General features: G+C 31.6%; 3 protein-coding genes across 4 annotated transcripts in view; 1 reads left to right on the forward strand and 2 right to left on the reverse strand.

Annotated features, from left to right (window-relative positions):
* Positions 1-401: 401 nt before the first annotated feature.
* On the reverse strand, positions 402-1,511 carry LOC115883353 (DNA replication complex GINS protein SLD5). Its single transcript, XM_030901709.1, has 4 exons — positions 1,361-1,511; positions 1,106-1,302; positions 890-1,047; positions 402-836 (listed from the first exon to the last, which is right to left on the reverse strand). Exons 1-4 carry the CDS (start codon positions 1,424-1,426, stop codon positions 595-597), a joined length of 663 nt encoding a protein of 220 aa, XP_030757569.1. The 5' UTR covers positions 1,427-1,511; the 3' UTR covers positions 402-594.
* Positions 1,512-2,465: 954 nt separating this feature from the next.
* On the forward strand, positions 2,466-13,034 carry LOC115883321 (N-acetylglucosaminyl-phosphatidylinositol biosynthetic protein). Its single transcript, XM_030901665.1, has 8 exons — positions 2,466-2,638; positions 2,693-3,029; positions 3,085-3,319; positions 4,035-4,164; positions 5,498-5,665; positions 5,876-5,973; positions 6,027-6,198; positions 10,887-13,034. Exons 1-8 carry the CDS (start codon positions 2,619-2,621, stop codon positions 11,032-11,034), a joined length of 1,308 nt encoding a protein of 435 aa, XP_030757525.1. The 5' UTR covers positions 2,466-2,618; the 3' UTR covers positions 11,035-13,034.
* Positions 13,035-16,894: 3,860 nt separating this feature from the next.
* Positions 16,895-18,206, reverse strand: part of LOC115883354 (pleckstrin homology domain-containing family G member 5) — a 432,893-nt gene continuing 431,581 nt past the window's right edge. For both annotated transcript variants that reach the window (XM_030901711.1, XM_030901710.1), the window contains one exon: positions 16,895-18,097. In XM_030901711.1, the coding sequence (XP_030757571.1) occupies positions 18,005-18,097 (93 nt within the window). In that variant the 3' untranslated portion in view covers positions 16,895-18,004. The remainder of the gene's footprint in view (positions 18,098-18,206) is intronic.

Below are 18,206 nucleotides of genomic sequence, written 5' to 3' on the forward strand. Positions count from 1 at the left end.
TATTTGTGAAAATAGCTCTTTCAGAACGTTGGGTAACCCTGTATATTATATTGTAAAGAAATTATGGTTTAAAAATAGTTTCCATCACTTCTGTGTTCAAATTGCTTTAGTAATTATATTTTTGTTGATCAATATTTAAACACTTAAGTACTTATCTTTATTTATGAACAACTTTTTTTGACAATTTACATTTGAGTAAATATTAAAATACACTAATTATAATAATTTATTAATTTAAGTACTTTCAACAGACTTACTTATAATTAATGTTATTTATACTTAAAAGATCCATTTTAATATTTTAGTACAATATAAAGTACTTAGGTAGAATGTACTAATAAGTTATTTTTTTTATTAATTTATAGGCTTGTTAATAATTTATTCAGTGATAAAACCAAATATACAATATATTTATAATTTTCAGTTTAATTTCAAAAATATATTTATACAAAATTGGCCATTCTGGTAGTATCTAATTATTTGATAAAAAATATGTCCACTACATATTTTAATGTTTCCTTTTGTTATTTTTGTGTAATCTTCCTATTTTTCTGGTCTTATATCCTTATTTTTTGATATCAATTATAATTTGAATCATATAAGATGAACATCTCCATTTTTAACTAAATTACTAATACTTTTGTAGCCGATCAATACTTGTGCCCCTGTTGTTAAATCAATCAAATCATTGTCATCATTTCCATCATCGATAACTATGCCATCAATATTTTCTTTCGATTTTAGGAACACCATACTGTGTATATTTGGGCTGATAATTTGTGTTTCGATAATGCCAGGACAGAATCTCATTACCGATTCAAAATTATCTTTTATGCCTAATAAAATGGAAATTATTTTATGTATTACAATATAAAAATAATAATGTTACTTTGATCATATTCTTGAGCAAATTGCAGTTCATTTTGGCTCAAATAGTTGTCTTTTCCTTGCTGACTTCTGAGCTTTTCTTGTTCTAATATTGCTGTACAGAATATTTCTATTTTTTCTAAGCGTTTCCTTAAATAACTGGATATAAGGAATCTTAATCTAGAAGAACAATAGTTTTAGAATTTAATTTTGTCTCTGAACAAACAAAAAACTAAACCTATCTACTTCCATTTGGTATAAACCTTTCTTAAAATCTGAATTGTTCAGTTTCTTTAAATTAGTTTCTAAAGTAGTGATTTGGTCTAAAAGTAACTCGACTATTTCCATTTTATTTGGTAAAATTTCGGGCGAGAACTTCTCGTTTAGCCAAGTTTCTTCCATCAGCTGAATTATTTCTGGAAGTGATATTTGTACCTAAAAAATAATGTTTAACATCTTCCAATACTGCAAATAGGTACAATTATTATGCAACCTCATCCTCATCATCACTTTCATTTTCAATTTCGTTTAGAGCTGATTCTATATCAATTTCATCCATTTTAAACACAAAGTTTAAATCTCATATTTTCAAAGAATTATTTTTTCGGAATTGTTTGGTTAATTTATTTTCCCGCCTTTTTCAGAATCTTCTTATTTTAGGGGGGCTATTAAATAATCATATATAAAATTTATTTTGGCAATGTATTTAAAGTGTCTGATTTTGAGGCGTCTATTTACTGCACTTGATCATATATACCACCTATGTGCACCTGCAATTTTTCAAGAGTTGTAGATACATTTAAAAATGTAAATTAGATTTTATCTAAACTTGTTTTTAGTTATTCATAAATTTAAGTGTTTCATGAATGTTCAGTGAATATTAAGGGAAAATAGCTGACAACTTTTGTTTATTTTTTATTGATTTTTTTAGAATACGGCCGAATGACCTAGGTACATGAGTTCAAGCCAAAGAGTAGAGAAAAACTACGTCAAATCTGTGTTTGATCATGTTTCCAGCCATATGTATGGAAGGGAAGAAGAACATTACTTTTATGCTGTGGTTACGGTTTTTTTAAGGTCTGAAATACAAAAAAGAAGAAGAATGCTTATGGCGCTATTGTGGAAAAAGTGAGAAATTTTTGAACTAAAGCGTTTTCAAGGTTGTCAAGATATTTTATTGTTATTCTAAGTCAAGACAAAGTCAAGATAGGGAAACCAAATACGCGCGTTTAAATAAAATTTTAATTTTAAACGTATTTGAGCGAAACCCTCAAACAAATCTAAATCAATATATATTTTAACTCTAAAATGAATTGAACCGTTCAAAATCATAAATATAAAATCATGATAAATCTAATAAAAATATAATACCAACTTTTTCAGGATTTCGCTAATATCTTGGCAACCTTGGAAACGATTTAGTTCAAAAATTTCTCACTTTTGCCACAATGGCGCCACATGCATTCTTCTTCTTTTTCGTATTTCAGGCCTTAAAAGAACCGTAAGCACAGCTTAATACAAGTATAGCAATAATTTTATATATGATTTGAGCTACAGAACAAAAATGAAAAATCAAGATAGTACTGAATAATTAATCTATGGCTAACTAATTAAAAAATCAGCTGTTTGTCAACTATTTATAGGTTATCTTATTTTTTAAATTTTAAATAATAATTAAATGCAAAATTATCAGAAAAGATGATAATTGAATTTGTTATTTTGTGATAAAACTGACTGAGGAGTTATTCAGAATGAAACGAATTAGGATTTGGTAACGTTTCTGATTTATTTTCTTCAATATTTTCCTTAATATTTACTGTTTTAGTATGGTTTCTGACTTTTTCTACCCTAATATGGGCGGGGTTGAGGAACACATATATAATTTATCTCAGTGTTTATTAAAAAAGGGACATAAAGTCATTGTAATAACGCATTCTTATGGTAATCGCGTAGGCATTCGGTATATGACAATGGGTCTAAAAGTGTACTATTTGCCGATAAAAGTCTTTTATAACCAGTGTATTCTGCCCACAATGATCAGCAATGTATCTCTATTAAGGCACATATTTTTAAGGGAAGAAGTACAAATAATTCATGGACATTCCGCTTTTTCAGCTTTATCTCATGAAGCCATGTTAATAGGAAATATCTTAGGCCTCAAGGTTTGTGATAATTATTTAAAATTTTTGTCTGTAGTATTAATAAGTGCTATTTCAGACAGTATTTACAGATCATAGTTTATTTGGATTTGCTGATGCCAGCGCTTTAGTTACAAATAAATTATTACAAATTTCTCTGGCAGCTTGTAATCATTGTATTTGTGTTTCACATACAGGGAAAGAGAATACCGTGCTGAGAGCTAAAGTAAATTCTGATAGAGTGTCTGTCATTCCTAATGCTGTAGATACGTATTCCTTTTTGCCAGATCCAAACCAAAGAATACCTTCTCAAAGTTAGTGGTGTAATAATAATACGTGTTTAAATTAAATTATACAGGGTGGCACTATCTCGCGCGACGCGTAGAGAGGCGTTTTTATCAAATAATAAAGTTACTGACATTAAATCATGAAAATCAAAATATCTAGGAAGGTCGATTACCTTAATAGTATTTTGAAGAGTTATTAATTCTCCATTGAATACCGGAATAATATACTGGGTGTTCCATTTCAAATAAAACAGTAATTTGCTTTTAAAAGTGACCAGTGTTCAATATTAATTTTGTCTGACTCTGTTTAACTTTTCTAGTCAAATTCTAATTTAGTTAATATGCAATGGTTATTTTAACTAAATATCAGGCTGTACAGGGTAAATTATAATTTAGTTATTTTTTATTGAAATTTATAATTTATTCTGCATTTTCAGAAAATGTTAAATATCTCAAGAACGTTACATTTTAATCATGTACTTCTTTAATGAAACTCACCTTAATTTTTTTCCTAGAATCCGAAAATCAATTAATATATTGGGTGTTCCATTACAAAAAACAACTTTGGTAACTTTTTTCAAGACAGCCTTTAGAACTCTGTATATTTGTATAAAATGCTTTTAATTAACCTACATATGCTCCCAAAATTTTATTTCAATACAAACTACTGTTCTTGTTGGAGCCTCCGCGTTGTATGAGCCACCCTGTATAACTCTTGTAATTGAAATATGGCGGTTTTTAGTTACTATAGTTATTGTATCTAGATTGGTATACAGAAAAGGTGTGGACTTGACAGCACAATTAATAGCAGATATTTGCTTAAAATATAAAGATGTTCATTTTCTCATAGCTGGTGATGGACCAAAAAGATGGTAGGTATATTTTAAGCAACTTAGATATAAGGGGGGCGCCCATTAATCAAGCCATATCTACTAGCTTTTACGTCCCACTAGTCAATAGACAGTTAAAGCAATGCACAATACGTATACGTATCTCTCGATACATAACGCAGAAACTTACGTTACGTCTACCGTTGCGTTGTCGTGTAAACAAGAGTTAAAGCAAGTATTTTGAACGTACGTAACGCAAATGGTACATTTGTAATACTAAATTATTTTGTGAAACAATTTATTTAATTTTAAAACTGAAAATGGATATCTATTATTCCATTGATTCCACATTAAATTTATAAAAGTAATATCGAAAAATGAAGAAAATTGTAAATAGAAATTATTTTATTACAGAAAGTAGTCCTTACAACTTAAAATGCTCTTAGTAATAAAAAATATTGGAAAACAGACACAGTTTTATGATTATTTATTAGATTCCATCTTTTAGAATCCTCATATGGATTTTGGCTAAGAACTAGCATTTAATTAAATAGATTCCAAAATGAGTTTATTATGATGCTTAATATTTTCATACTAATTTATTGTAATAAAGTAGACCCAGTTCTGTTACACTGGCCCCAAAATTTATGAAATAACTTAATTACTAGCCAGTTGTGGAAACGAGTTGTTTGTGAATTTGTACGTTCGGCATCATTCGGGTAAAAATCGAAACTCCTTCGGCTCGATACGTTTGCGTTTTGTATGTACGTAAAGGCACGTAAAGATACGTATCACGTATCCGTAAACGCAAGTGAATTTCTCACTGCGCAATGTATTGGTTCTTATAGCGGCAACATAGATACATTATCTGTAAAAATTTCAACTGTCTAGTTTTAACGGTTCATAAGATAGAGCTTTGTGACAGACGGACGGACAGCGAAGTCTTAGTAATAGGGTTCCCGTTTTTACCCTTTGGGCACGGAACCCGAAAAATAAAAACGGTTGTAAAAATTGTGGGACTGTATATTTGTGGGATACGAACCTAGGAATCTTCGATCCCGAAGCGACGGCCTCACCAATGGATCCACAGCTGCTCTTGCAAAATTGGCTATAGCTAGTCGTTACTTTCCGCCGTTCTTAAAACCATAAAATAATGCGACATCAAACGGCAACATTGTTGGGTATGCGAGTTGACTAGTGGGACTTAGAAGCTATTACCAAATCTTACTAGTTTATGCAAATATCACAGGGTGTGTGCCGATAGGGTTAAGGCGGACCACCATCTTGACGTCAGTTTTCTAGGCGATCTTCTGTTTTACCTGACACGGCAAAACTGACAGGTAAAACGTTATGTGTAGTCGATGCTTTATTTTAGGCTTCTTGAAGAAATTAGAGAGAGAAATGGCTTACAGGATAGAGTCGTGTTATTAGGCGCATTAGATCATTCTCAAGTTAGAAATGTTTTAATTAAAGGAGATATATTTTTAAATACTTCCCTTACTGAGGCCTACTGTATGGCCATAGTAGAAGCAGTGTCATGCGGGTAAGTACTAAAGGCCCAGCCACACATGTCCGTAAAAAAAATATATAATAAAGAGTGGTTCCTAAAGGCCGGAGCACGTGCTTCTCTCGTGTGTCGGTGTTCAACTCTCGGTCCTGACTCCTGTCAACACGGTCCGGACATGTGTGTCTCGAACTTCAAGCGAGACTAATAGGTGGGTACTGGCCTTAATATTTTTTCAATTTCATTCAGTTTGAAGGTGGTATCTACAAAAGTTGGTGGGATACCAGAAGTGTTACCTGAAGATTTGATTATTTTAACAGATCCAACTGTACCTGCATTAATGGAAGGTATATTTAACAGTTTTTCCCGAGTTTTCCATGTTAAATTTTTTTTTATATAGGATTGGAAAAAGCCATAAGAGAAGTCAACGCAGGTGAATTTGTGTGTCCCTATGAATGTAACAAGCGGGTGGAACATTATTATAACTGGCTGAATGTATCTAGCAGAACTGAAGTTGTATACCATAGCGTATCTCAAGAAGAACCAAAGACATTATCCCAAATACTGTTTAAGTAAGTTACCTTATAGAAAGTTTAATTTGGTAGGGCAACGTCTTAGCTACGTTGGAACACCCACCGGTTCCCGATATGTCACCGAAGTTAAGCGATGTTAGACGGTTCTTCTAAAGTGGATGGACGGGTGGCCGGGTCTGGAAAATCTGTTGTGCTGTTGTTCCATGGCAAAAGTGTAAATTAGAGAGTGTACGTTATCTACTGACACACACTGCTCATTCGCACCGTGAGTAAGAGTTGATTTAGACACTCTACAAGGCCGTAGGCCATTGACAATTATACAGGGTGTTTCAAAAAACATGTGCCATCTCTCGTGAAGAGATTCCTCACGTAAAAATAGGATTTATTTTTCATATCAACATACGTCTGATTCTGCTTTGTTTCGTAGTTACAGGGTGTTAAAGCTTAATATTTTTTCGATTTATTATAATTGTCTTCCAGCTATTTTTAGTGTTTCAAATGAAATTTTGAGGGTAAAAGTTACTCTAAATGCGACATATTTTAAAGCTAAAAAAGTGTCGACATATTCACCAGGGACGTACATATGGGTTAACACTGGAATATTTTTCTAAAAAAAGCATGAACGCCACTGACTTTTTTTCTCTTGTTAGCAAAATAGTGTCAGCAGTTTAATGCTGATTAAAAATTGTCTTTTGATATTTTGTCGATTTCGCCTCCTTAATGAGATAAACGCAATTTTATTAATTTGACACTTTTTTAGCATTAAAATATGTAGCACTTATAGTAATTTTTACCCTCAAAATTTCATTCGAATCACTAAAAGTACTTGGAAGAAAATTATAATAAATCTAAAGATTATTAAGGTTTTAACACCCTGTAGCTACGAAACAAAGCAGAATCGGACCGATGTTGATATGAAAAATAAGTCTTATTTTTACGTGAGGAATCTCCCCACGAGAGATTGCATATGGTTTTTGAAACACCCTGTATAACCAGGACCGCGGTTTGGATTCTGCGCAAAGTTTCTAGATTAGCCTTAGCAGCAAAAATGAGACGCCAACTTAAAATACTTTTTTTTTAATTCTTACGTTTCGGGCATCCTTACATCTTGTATGGCTGTAATGTCCACTTTTATCTTTTCTAGCTGTTCTATAGCTTGAAGGACTGCTTCACGCCTATATCAGCTTCGTATGTTCCATGTCCCTATATTCATATTCTATTTTGGTTGCTTGGGTCGTCTATATTTGTGATCTGTCTTGTTTTCCAGTTTTCATACCAAGATATTTTTTACGAGGAAAGGTTGTTGGTCCCTCGCTCAACCCTCCCCCTATATCCGGGCTTGGAACCGGCAGGAGGGGCTCCTGAGCTACTCAGTTCATCCATTCCCCCACACTGGCGAAGTTATACAATTAGCTTTGCGTGTTTACAAATAAAAAAAAATAAACCATAAATATAATTTTGCAGTAAAAAAGAACTTTTTTTTCAACTATACTAAACACAATGCTATAATTGATAAAACCAGTGATTCCTCCGTGGCCTTTTCAAAAACTGATCTAGATTAGATTCCTTAGATTCTTCGAGGTCTGCGACCTTTTCAGATCTGTTATGATCCTCTTCTGATCTCTAGGTTAATTTTCCAGTCCTAGCCTTTTTCAAAGTCTAGCAATTTGGCGCCTGAACCCCTCAATGGTCTATCATTTTTTCTAGTACAAAATAGCACACATTTGCCAAGTTGTCGCAACCGACATGAAGCGTGTTCTGACCTTTTTTCTTCAGTTTGTCGGGCCTGCACATGGTTTGGTCCGTCAATTCCGTCAGCTTTAAGTGAAACGCGAGCAACATCTATGTACGAGTAATATCAAATAAACTTTTAGTTACGTCAGCGAGGGCGCGATTTTTAAATAAATTGTTGTCAACCATGGATATATTCGGCCCCCGCGCCGGCGCACAATGGAACGAGTCCATGTTAAATGTTGGACATGGGGCTAAAATTTTTTTTGGGAAAATGGAAAACTGAATATGGTAGTTTAAAAAACAAATGTCAGCCCTCTCTTAAAAACTGATTTTTAGAAAACAAAAATGTATTTTGTCGTTTTTACAAAGGTTTAAAATTAACCGTTTTCAAAAATGCTAATTCATGTTGAAAATATTACATTACAATTTGATGTTTTTATTGCCCAAGCTGCGGTAGGTTTTTTAAAAAATATTATTTTTTTAATTTAACTCGTTCTTTGTGAATGGATTTTTGGCAAATTTTGTACATACATCTCATCAATCACCCACTATATATTTTTGAATTAAAAAGTTTTGAATTTTTATTATAGATCTAATCATCAAGAAATATGAAGTAAGTGCCGCAAGGTACCATAAAAAGAATAGCGGCATATAGTAGACCATTATACCCTTATTATAAACATATATAAAAAAGTTGCCCCAATTTGCCGTTTTTTGAAAAAAACAAATTTTGAACTATACGATGGATACTATTTCCAAGGGGCTTTTAAGTAATTTACATAGGTTGAACAAGTCTGGCTTTAAAAATATATTGTTATTCCGATATTATTCTTAGGTACTATCCTAAATCGTATATTAGTAGATTATATCCAAATCATTGCACCCCCTCTCCATTAGGATACATCTACGGTTTTTATTATTATAAGCAGAACTATTAAAAAAATAATTCTCAAATAGGACTTGTTAATGAGAAATTAGTGTTCTATCACTTTACTATAGTTATTTTCCTAACAAATGCGTAAACTGATACTTTCCCGCACGCCTTATTTGACATTTACCCTGACATTAACAAATAATGCTAGTCGTTCAAATAATTTTCAAATATGCAGTAATTTAATATGGTTATCACTTGGCTGAAATATTCAAAAACGAAAAGAAAAACATGCTAAACCATTATTTTTTAACATTATTTTGTCCAGAAAACATTAACTTTATCTAAAACTGCGTTTATTAAAATACAAACTTAAAAGTACCTAATTTTTAAAATTGTTCGTCATCTTCAATTTTTATGAAATATCAATTTTGACATTAAATTTGTATATTTCAAAGCATTGGCTTTCCAAAATTACCACAAATAATAAAATCGGACCAAAAATGTTTGAGTAATGAACAATTTTCAAAGGCTCATTTTTGTTGACCACCCTATATAATAAATTATTAATCTATTAAACATATTTTTTTCTAATAAAACTCAAAGTTCCTCCACTCCAAAAAAACTCAAAACGAAAAAATTTGATAACAATGAAGCAAAGTTATGGGCTTTAAAAAAAATTGGTTTTGGTAAAACACTATATTTTTAGGGCGCCCTATATATGGTTTAAGTTATGTAAGGCAACAATTTTTTGTTATAATTTAAGACGTCCCTCTTTGCATAATATTACAGTATATATAAATAATTTTAAGTTTTCCAGATTGAAAGTATCAAGTAAAAAACCTAATGTCCAACCGCTCCCATAAGCTCGTTCCACTGTGCGGCGCCGTGCTAACTAGGTGGAATTTAAATCTCTCGCTGGGAATTCAGGTGGCAGCTCTGCTGCAAAAAATGTCAAGTTGCCGCATTTATTTATTTATTTCCTGACATTGTCATTCGTTTTGACACTTTAGTTTTTTTATTATGAGTTCTTAGTTTAAATAAATAGTGTTGTAATACTTTAAGCTTAAAAATGTTTACTAGCAGACCTTGCAGTCGAACATTGTCCTTTTTAGAACCTCCTTTAGTGTGAAGTGTACAAGATATCTTAATAGCCGTAAAAAACTCATTGCAACTTTATTACAATATTTTGAACGGGAAAGCGGTCGTAATGGCCCTTTATGTCCCTTAAATGCTGTTAAGAAGGTGAGTTTTGTTGATGTAAATAATAACTGTTTATATATTTATAATTAATTTATTTTTGTTTCCTAAAATATTTTGATTAAAAGAAAATATATAAAAGTGGGCAACGCTGTGCCAGTCAAGCTTAATCACGCGACTAAAAGTTTATTTGGTATGAACTGTAGGTATATTTATACTAGTGATGGGAAAAACCGATTAATTTCAATAATCGAGTACTCGAGTTTCAAGCAATTGCAATAACCGAGTGATCGCTCCAGCAAAATATCACTCGTATTTAAAAATACGAGTTTTCACCCGTCGCTTGTTGTAAGTACTCGTTAACGCAAAGCGCCAAGCAGTAAGTTGCCTGCTCAGGGCACATATTCTTTCTGTGACGAATGGCAAGTAGCAAGCGGCCAGCGATTCGCTTGATCGCTTGATTTACGAGTAGTTTATTTAAAAGCATTGTCGATGTAGGTCGTAAAATTTTGTCCCTCAGATACGCAACGGATAAATATATATACAGCGTGGTATAAATATGCTACCTGCAATGTATGTAGAAAATTCGCTCGGCTTTTTATCGAGTATGTCACATTAAAATCGGATTTCAATTTGTATCATTCTAGGATCGCTTGCGTTCGTCGCTTGGTACTCGTCACTTGCATCTCTCGTTCATAATTGAGCGATATTGGTTATCTAAATAATCGAGTACTCGAGCGAATTTTTGCTCGAGTTATCTCATCACTAATTTATACGGCAGCATCCGGTTGACTTGATCCAAATACACTTTGATCGTGTCAACAAGGCTTTAGACGAAAAATACCGTCAGTTAAACCGTCAAAGCGTTATATGTAGACGGTGCTCTAAAAACTCTATTCTGAAACACCCTATATTTTTTCAGACATTTAGGTAGCGGCGTGTGGCCATATTTACTAGTCGTATCTCTGATCTATTTAATACTGAAATTCTACGAATTTTGGATACCAGCCAAGGATATTGATAGGGCCAGGGACTACAACAAGACAAAGACAGAAAGTAAAGAAAAATGAAAGTTTTCTTTTCTTCATATTTTAATCAATTACATCATTTTAAATTGTAACAAATTTATACAGCTGTGATGTTTTTTAGAGTTAATATATAATAATTTAAAATAAATAGAATAAACTCTTAAGCGAACAAAAATAAATATTAGCAGTTATTTACCAAAATATAAAATTCATTGTACTCACTTCGTTATTGATGTACAGGATGTCCACGTTATATTTTAGTCAAACGCTGTATAACGTGGACAGCTTGTAGGTACGTTTACAGTATAAAGTTGTTCAGAGATCGGATACACAGCAGGAATAGAACTACACTTATATGTAGACTGCTGTGTTTGGGAAGGTTTAACACAGTTCACTAAATTATCTACAGCAGTTCTTCATTCATTCTGGTTCTCTACACTTCATCTATTTTGTACAAGACAAGATATTTATTATTATGAATTGATTTAAGGGAATTTTTCAGTGTTTGTATATCAGAGAATAATCTTAACGTCTCATAACTTTTTATTCCATCTAAGTAGTTATTTTTACTTTAAAAGGCATTTTGACTTATAGTTTTTAGACTGGCCACTTTATTGGCTGATTCCTACTACCCTAACACTAACATTAATCCCAAGAATATGAATCAATGTAGACGAATGCCAGCGTTCATACTTCAAATATCGCGATATTAACATGTGCCTTAGTTCTAATAGGTTTCAAGAACATGGGATATTTTATATTCTTAGGGATAATGCTAGTACCAAATTAATTTGCGCATGCTCAAGTCTAGGGTTTTTAAGAATTTTCGAAACAATATTTGACGTGTTGAATTTGACTGTTTATGAACGTTTTTAATCATCTGTTCTTTCGTCTGGAAATGATCAGTGTTTATTCACAAACAAGTTAATGTTGTCAGTGTAGTTTTCTAAATTTTAACAACTTAGGGTAAGGTTAACTCAAAAAATATGTTTCATATGAGCACAAGCACTTACTAGAGTATTCTTATGACAAATCGGAGAAGTATGAACGTATATCTTTAAGTTATTAAGATTAATTTGTTCCTAATATGCAAACACTTTATACAGGGGTACTACAAATTTACAGTTTTTCCATAAATTAAATTTATCACCTAACTTAGCACGAAATAATGTTATAAATTAATATAACAAAAAATGTATAAAGTTAATATATTTTACAACCTTTATTTTTAGACATGTAACTTTACATGTTACTTAATTAATTTAATGTCAGTAACGCTTCATTCGGAACCTTGAAATTAGTGGAATAAATAGTGAATTCAATTATACTTTATATTTATCATTCACAATATTAAAAATTTCAGTTAATAGAATATCCCAGCAGAACCTTGCAGTAGTCAGTTGTATCCATAGGGGAAGTTTAATAATTTGTTATCTTTTTCTACTAATTGAAAAGTACTACCGCTAATTTTAACATTGATTACATTGAAATTAAAGGAAAAACTTCTATGTCAATTAAAACCACTAATTTATTCCACTAATTTTGAGGTTCTTAATGAAGCTTAAGAACTAACTTTTTAGTTTTAATCAATCTTAAATCGGGTTTTACCTAAAGCGCATACCTTTTTTCGACAATATTATACAACTTTTATAGAAGCATTCTAGAATCACATTTATAGTAAATAGTCTTTTAAAAAAATCAATAGTTTTTTTACTACTTTTAAGTAAGATTAGGCCTGGTTAGTCCTTAGTTTTGATTTAGGTACAGACGACTGCTTGGGTTTAAGTAGGAATGTCCTAGGAATGCAAACAATCGTTTTTTTTTGGTTTTGATTGTATGGTCCACATTAGTTATTAATTTCCGATAAACCCAAGACAATTTATATAAGCAAAACCATGTTGTATATAACATAATAGAATAACAGTGACCCTAGATCATAATATATCATGGTATACGTGGATATATCAAAGTAAGATTATCATTAAAAAGAGTGTCTTCATCATCACGACATGCCATTTTCATACCCTCTTTATTGCACTTTTGAAGCGTTCAGTAGGTTTGTCCTTTCCAAGAACCTTACTTCGCACAAGCGTGTTATAAATTGAACGTATTCTGCCGTGCACCATATGATGATGATGCAAGTGTGTTTTGCTGGAAGTTATTTGTATGTTTCTTTATTTATAGTTATACAGGGTGGCGCACCTCATTCGCCTCGGTTGATTATACGAAAACGGAAAGATGTAGAAACAACATATTTTAAGGGTATATGTGGGGAGACAATGTGCACAATTTAAAATTATTTTGAAATATACAGGATGTTTCAGAACTAAGATCCATACCAAAGTTATATTTTTTCTTATGGAACACCCGGTATTTTATTTCATTTTTGGATTTTTGGGCCCAGAAAAAGACATTTATTATAAGGGTTAAATATGTTTAAAATCTTTAGTTTTTGAGATATTTAAAGATATTTAAATTTGAATGCTACAATAGAATAGACTATTAAAACCCTGTACATTACTTTTCAGAATTAATTCTTATGCTGAATTTAAAGATAGAGAAATCAACTTTACTGAAAAATGGTATTGGTTCCTTAAATTTATACAGGGCTATCAAAAGTTGCTGATCTATTTTAAGGATATATTTTATATAAAAACTTTGTTATTTTAAATATAACACCCTGTATTTTTTTAAATAAATCGAAGCAGTTTCAAATGCTCTTTCAGACTATATTAGGGTTTCCTATACCTATCTAGCTCAGATTTTGAATTAAAAGCGATTTTTAAATAAAATTGTTATAAAGATGGCTGGTGTCGCCATGGCAATTTTCTAGTGACAGTTAGTAACTATTTTCAAAGTCGACATTAGTTTATGGACATTATTATTTCTGTTATAACAGTTTACTTAAATTTACGTATAACAGTTTAATACGTAAGTATTCATTATTTTATCAAGAAAAATAAAGCAGTATCAATGGCGGAACGAATAGATATGTTACTATGTGTGTACTTTACTTATATGCGATATTATTTTGTGAGGAAAATTGCTTCTTGACCTCAAGGGCTTATGCTCAAAGATATCCAAATATGAATCTTCCTGATAAGAGTTTCTTTGAAAAACTTCTTGTCCTAATTCGCCTGGTAGTGTGGTTTATAAAAAACCTTAATAGGTTTTTTATAAACCGCACTAATAATGGCAGAAACCTTTATAAACCACACTGCCTAATGGCAGAAACCTGTCGTTGGAAGTGAAGCCATGACAACACTAGCCATCTGGATTACAATTTTATTGAAAAATCGCTTTTTATTCAAAATCTTAGCCAGATAGGTATAGGAAACCCTAATATAGTATGAAAGAGCATTTAAATCTGCTTCGACTTATTTAAAAAAATACATAGTGTTGTATTTGAAATAACGAAGTTTTTATGTAAAATAAATATTTAAAATAGACCAGCAATTTTTGATACCCCTGTATACATTTAAGGAAGGAATAACATCTTTCTGTAAAGTTTATTTCTCTACCTTTAAAGTCAGCACAAGAACTAATTCTGAAAAGTAATGTACAGGGTGTTAATAATCTATTCTATTGTAGCATGCAAATTTAAATATCTTTCAATATCTCAAAAACCAAAGATTTTAAACATATTTAACCCTTATAATAAATAGCTTTTTTTGGGCCCAAGAATCCAAAAAGAAATAAAATACCGGGTGTTCCATAAGAAAAAATATAACTTTGGTATGGATCTTAGTTCTGAAACACCCTGTACATTTCAAAATAATTTTAAATTGTGCCCCCACATTACCTCCCCACATATACCCATAAAATATTTTGTTTCTACATCTTTCCGTTTTCGTATAATCAACCGAGGCGAGTGAGGTGCGCCACCCTGTATATGAAGTTTTAAAATTAATTTTCAAATATGGCGCGTGGACGTTAGTTCCTGACTTGAAGGATAGATAGAGTAGTAATACCGAGCGTGCATTAAAAAGAAATAAAACAATGGTACGTCGTTGATATGTTTGAGATGTAAGTATACAAAGTGTCCCAATATTTCTTGGACAAAGAACTATTTCTTAATTTAGGAATCAAACACTATTTCACTCAAAATCAGACACTATTTTCCTCTATACATAAGTGCTTCGTTTGTCCGTTAGAGGGTATCAAACTTTAGAAAAATAAATACATTTTTTAAGATATTTTTAAGAACCGTTGTTCGGATTTGAATGAGATTTGGGAGGCTTATATTTTGTTAAGCGCTTTAACGTTTGAGTTTCCAAAAATAAAAAAAAAACTGCGGGAAGGGTGAAAACTGCCTCCACCTGAGTTGGAAAACATTTTTACTATAATTTATGTATGAGTGGGTGTATAACTTAGCTTAGCATAGTAAATATCTTAAAAAATATGTTTATTTTCTTAACGTTTGATGCCCTCTAACGGACAAACGAACCACTTTTGTATAGAGGCAAATTATGTCTAATGAGCTTATTTTTATTCCAAAAATACATACTAGTTCTATATTCACGGAATGTTGGGACATCCTGTATATGATCTAGGGATACATTACTGCGTTGTATTGTTATTGGTATTATGGCACTACATCATTAAACTAAATTTTTTTATCTATTAGTACCGTATGATCGAGAAAAAACGGCGTCAGCGATGGCTATGGAATGAAGATCGCTGTCATTTTATATGTAAATTTATATGGGAAATGTCATTGATGTTCATTTCCCAGCCAACTGGACGCCGTTTTTTTTCGATCATACGGTATTGTCTTGATGCAAAATCTAATGTATTTTTTTTTTAAATTTTGGAAAGTATATTTTGGAAGCTCATTAAAAATATTATTTAATATAACATCGTAGATAATTACGCTTTCCCAAAAGCTTTCAACATTTTTTTCTGTTCAGTTTGAAAATTGCATCAATTCAATACATGTACGTTTGGCAAACAAAGCTATTGCTATTTGATTTTTCAGGTCCTTACTAAAAATTACCACTATAGGCCTATTTCGCTTCATATTTGGATATTTTTCCAAATCGTTGTAACATCCAAATTAATTTTAACTAAACTTCATTCGTACAAAAATTACTCCTAAAAATAGTACCAATATATCTATTATTTTTTTACATTTATAATAGGTTAAAAAATTAGTTTATTCTTAGATATGTTACGGCTAAAATGGACACTTGGATATTTTTAAAACTAACCAGCTATTTTGCAAACTAACTAAAAGTGCCGTTGAAGGAATCAGCCATATTTGTGTAAAATAGCGGGTAACCAGCAGCTTGTTTATAAACTAGCTGGTTAGTTTGCAAACTATATATTCGTTTTGGTTATTGTCAAGTTTATGATACTGTTTTAAGATTAACTAATTATTTTAGTTAGTTTTATAATAACCCTTTATGAGTTTGACTAATATAATATTATCTCCATTAGTTTTGGTCATTCAAAGTAGCAAGATTGCCAGCTAGTTTATAAACTAAGGCTGGATTTATAAACTCGGGAGTTGAGGTTCAGTTGCCGTTCAAAATGTTCAACGCTATGAAATGAACGCGCGCATTTATAAAGTCAGTTGGTCGAAAAGTTGGCAGTTCGTTTTACGTTCAGCGGAGTTCAAAGATGGTCAATGTTTATGTCGGCAGTTGCGGGCAGTTGGCGACCGCTGGCGACGTTCGGCGACAGCCAATGAATAAGCGCCTGTCGATCACGTGAAGCACAGTACGCCGATGCATTGGAAAATGACCCTTATTGTTGTTTCATTATTTCTGTTAACGTGATGTTTATATTTTGCGTAATCGTGGATTACTGTGTTTGAACTTTGACAAATACCAGAAGTATTTTTAAATCGAAAGAAAAACGTTCGAAATTTTCACAATTCCAAACCTAACCTACAACCGAAACTGACAGTTTATAAATGCAAAAATATTGAACCTCAACTGCCGCGAACATCCAACTGCAACTGAACCTCAACTGAACGTCAACTTCCGAGTTTATAAATCCAGCTTAACAGAATGGACTCTTCATAACTTTACTTGCAGGGAAATTGTAAGGTTATGTCTTTGTTTATATATGTATTTTGTATTTTAATAAACTACTTATATAGACTTACTTGTGCTACTACTATGATGACTAACAGATGTCTCAAATTGAATTATTGTCAATTTTGATATTATATTCTCCAGGAACTTGCAACATGCAACCCCGATATCATATTAGTCACCACTTTAGTAGCACTGGTAAGTCTGTATAAGTAGTTTCTTAAGAAACTGCAAAATAGGAAAACCGGATAGTAAATAATTATCCAATTCAAGAAGTGACAATGATATTAAAAAAGAGTTTAATAAGATGATTATTACCAAATTCAACAGGTATCTGTTTAAAAGTAAAGGTATTTATTAATATGAAATTTGTTATATTGCCATAACCTACCTTCCAAAGATCTACATTAACAAGAATCCAAAATAGACTTTGTAAACTACCTGATAAGTATCTAAACTAGCAGCTATTTTTGTAAACTGACATAAAATCCCAATTTTAACCATAGATATTTTGTATACTGACCAGTTAGATTATAAACTAGATGCTGGTTGCTCGCTATTTTGCAAGAATGGGTGGATTCCTTCAAGATAACAGCGCCTTTAGTTAGTTTGTAAAATTGCTGGTTAGTTTTAAAACTAGCCAAGTATATCCATTTTAGTCGTAAGAGATATATTTTGAAAATTTCAAAATATATTAGTGTTACAATTTTTTTATGTTTTCGATAAATCTTTTTTGTTACGACAATTTAATATATTATCAAAAAACGTTTAAGACAAATTTCTTCTTTTTCGCAAAAAGAATCTTTTAAAATCACTTTGCAGCAATGTTGCCGAATTTGGTCTTATTCCGCAGGCTGACTGAACAATATCAAATGTAGTATTCGGATGAGAATACTCTTCAATTTATCTAATATACAAATAGTAATATAGAGAATCATTATAGAAGACACTAAGGGGCTTATTATTGTATGCTAGGTCTGGTCCTCGTTGAGTTGTCTTTGATCCTGTGTGCTGCAATTCCAAGACAGTCTCTTGTGAATGCTCGTATCCCTGCTGTCGTTTTTCTGAGGATCAAGAAGAAAAATTTATAACCAATTGATGTTGTACAAGATAAACCAGGAATAAAACAAAATATCCAAAAAACAGTCACAAAATATTAAAAAAATATTCTAA

This window comes from Sitophilus oryzae, unplaced genomic scaffold, assembly GCF_002938485.1.
Source record: "Sitophilus oryzae breed Bouriz unplaced genomic scaffold, Soryzae_2.0 scaffold_186_pilon_pilon, whole genome shotgun sequence".
Classification (NCBI taxonomy): Eukaryota; Metazoa; Arthropoda; class Insecta; order Coleoptera; family Curculionidae; genus Sitophilus; species Sitophilus oryzae.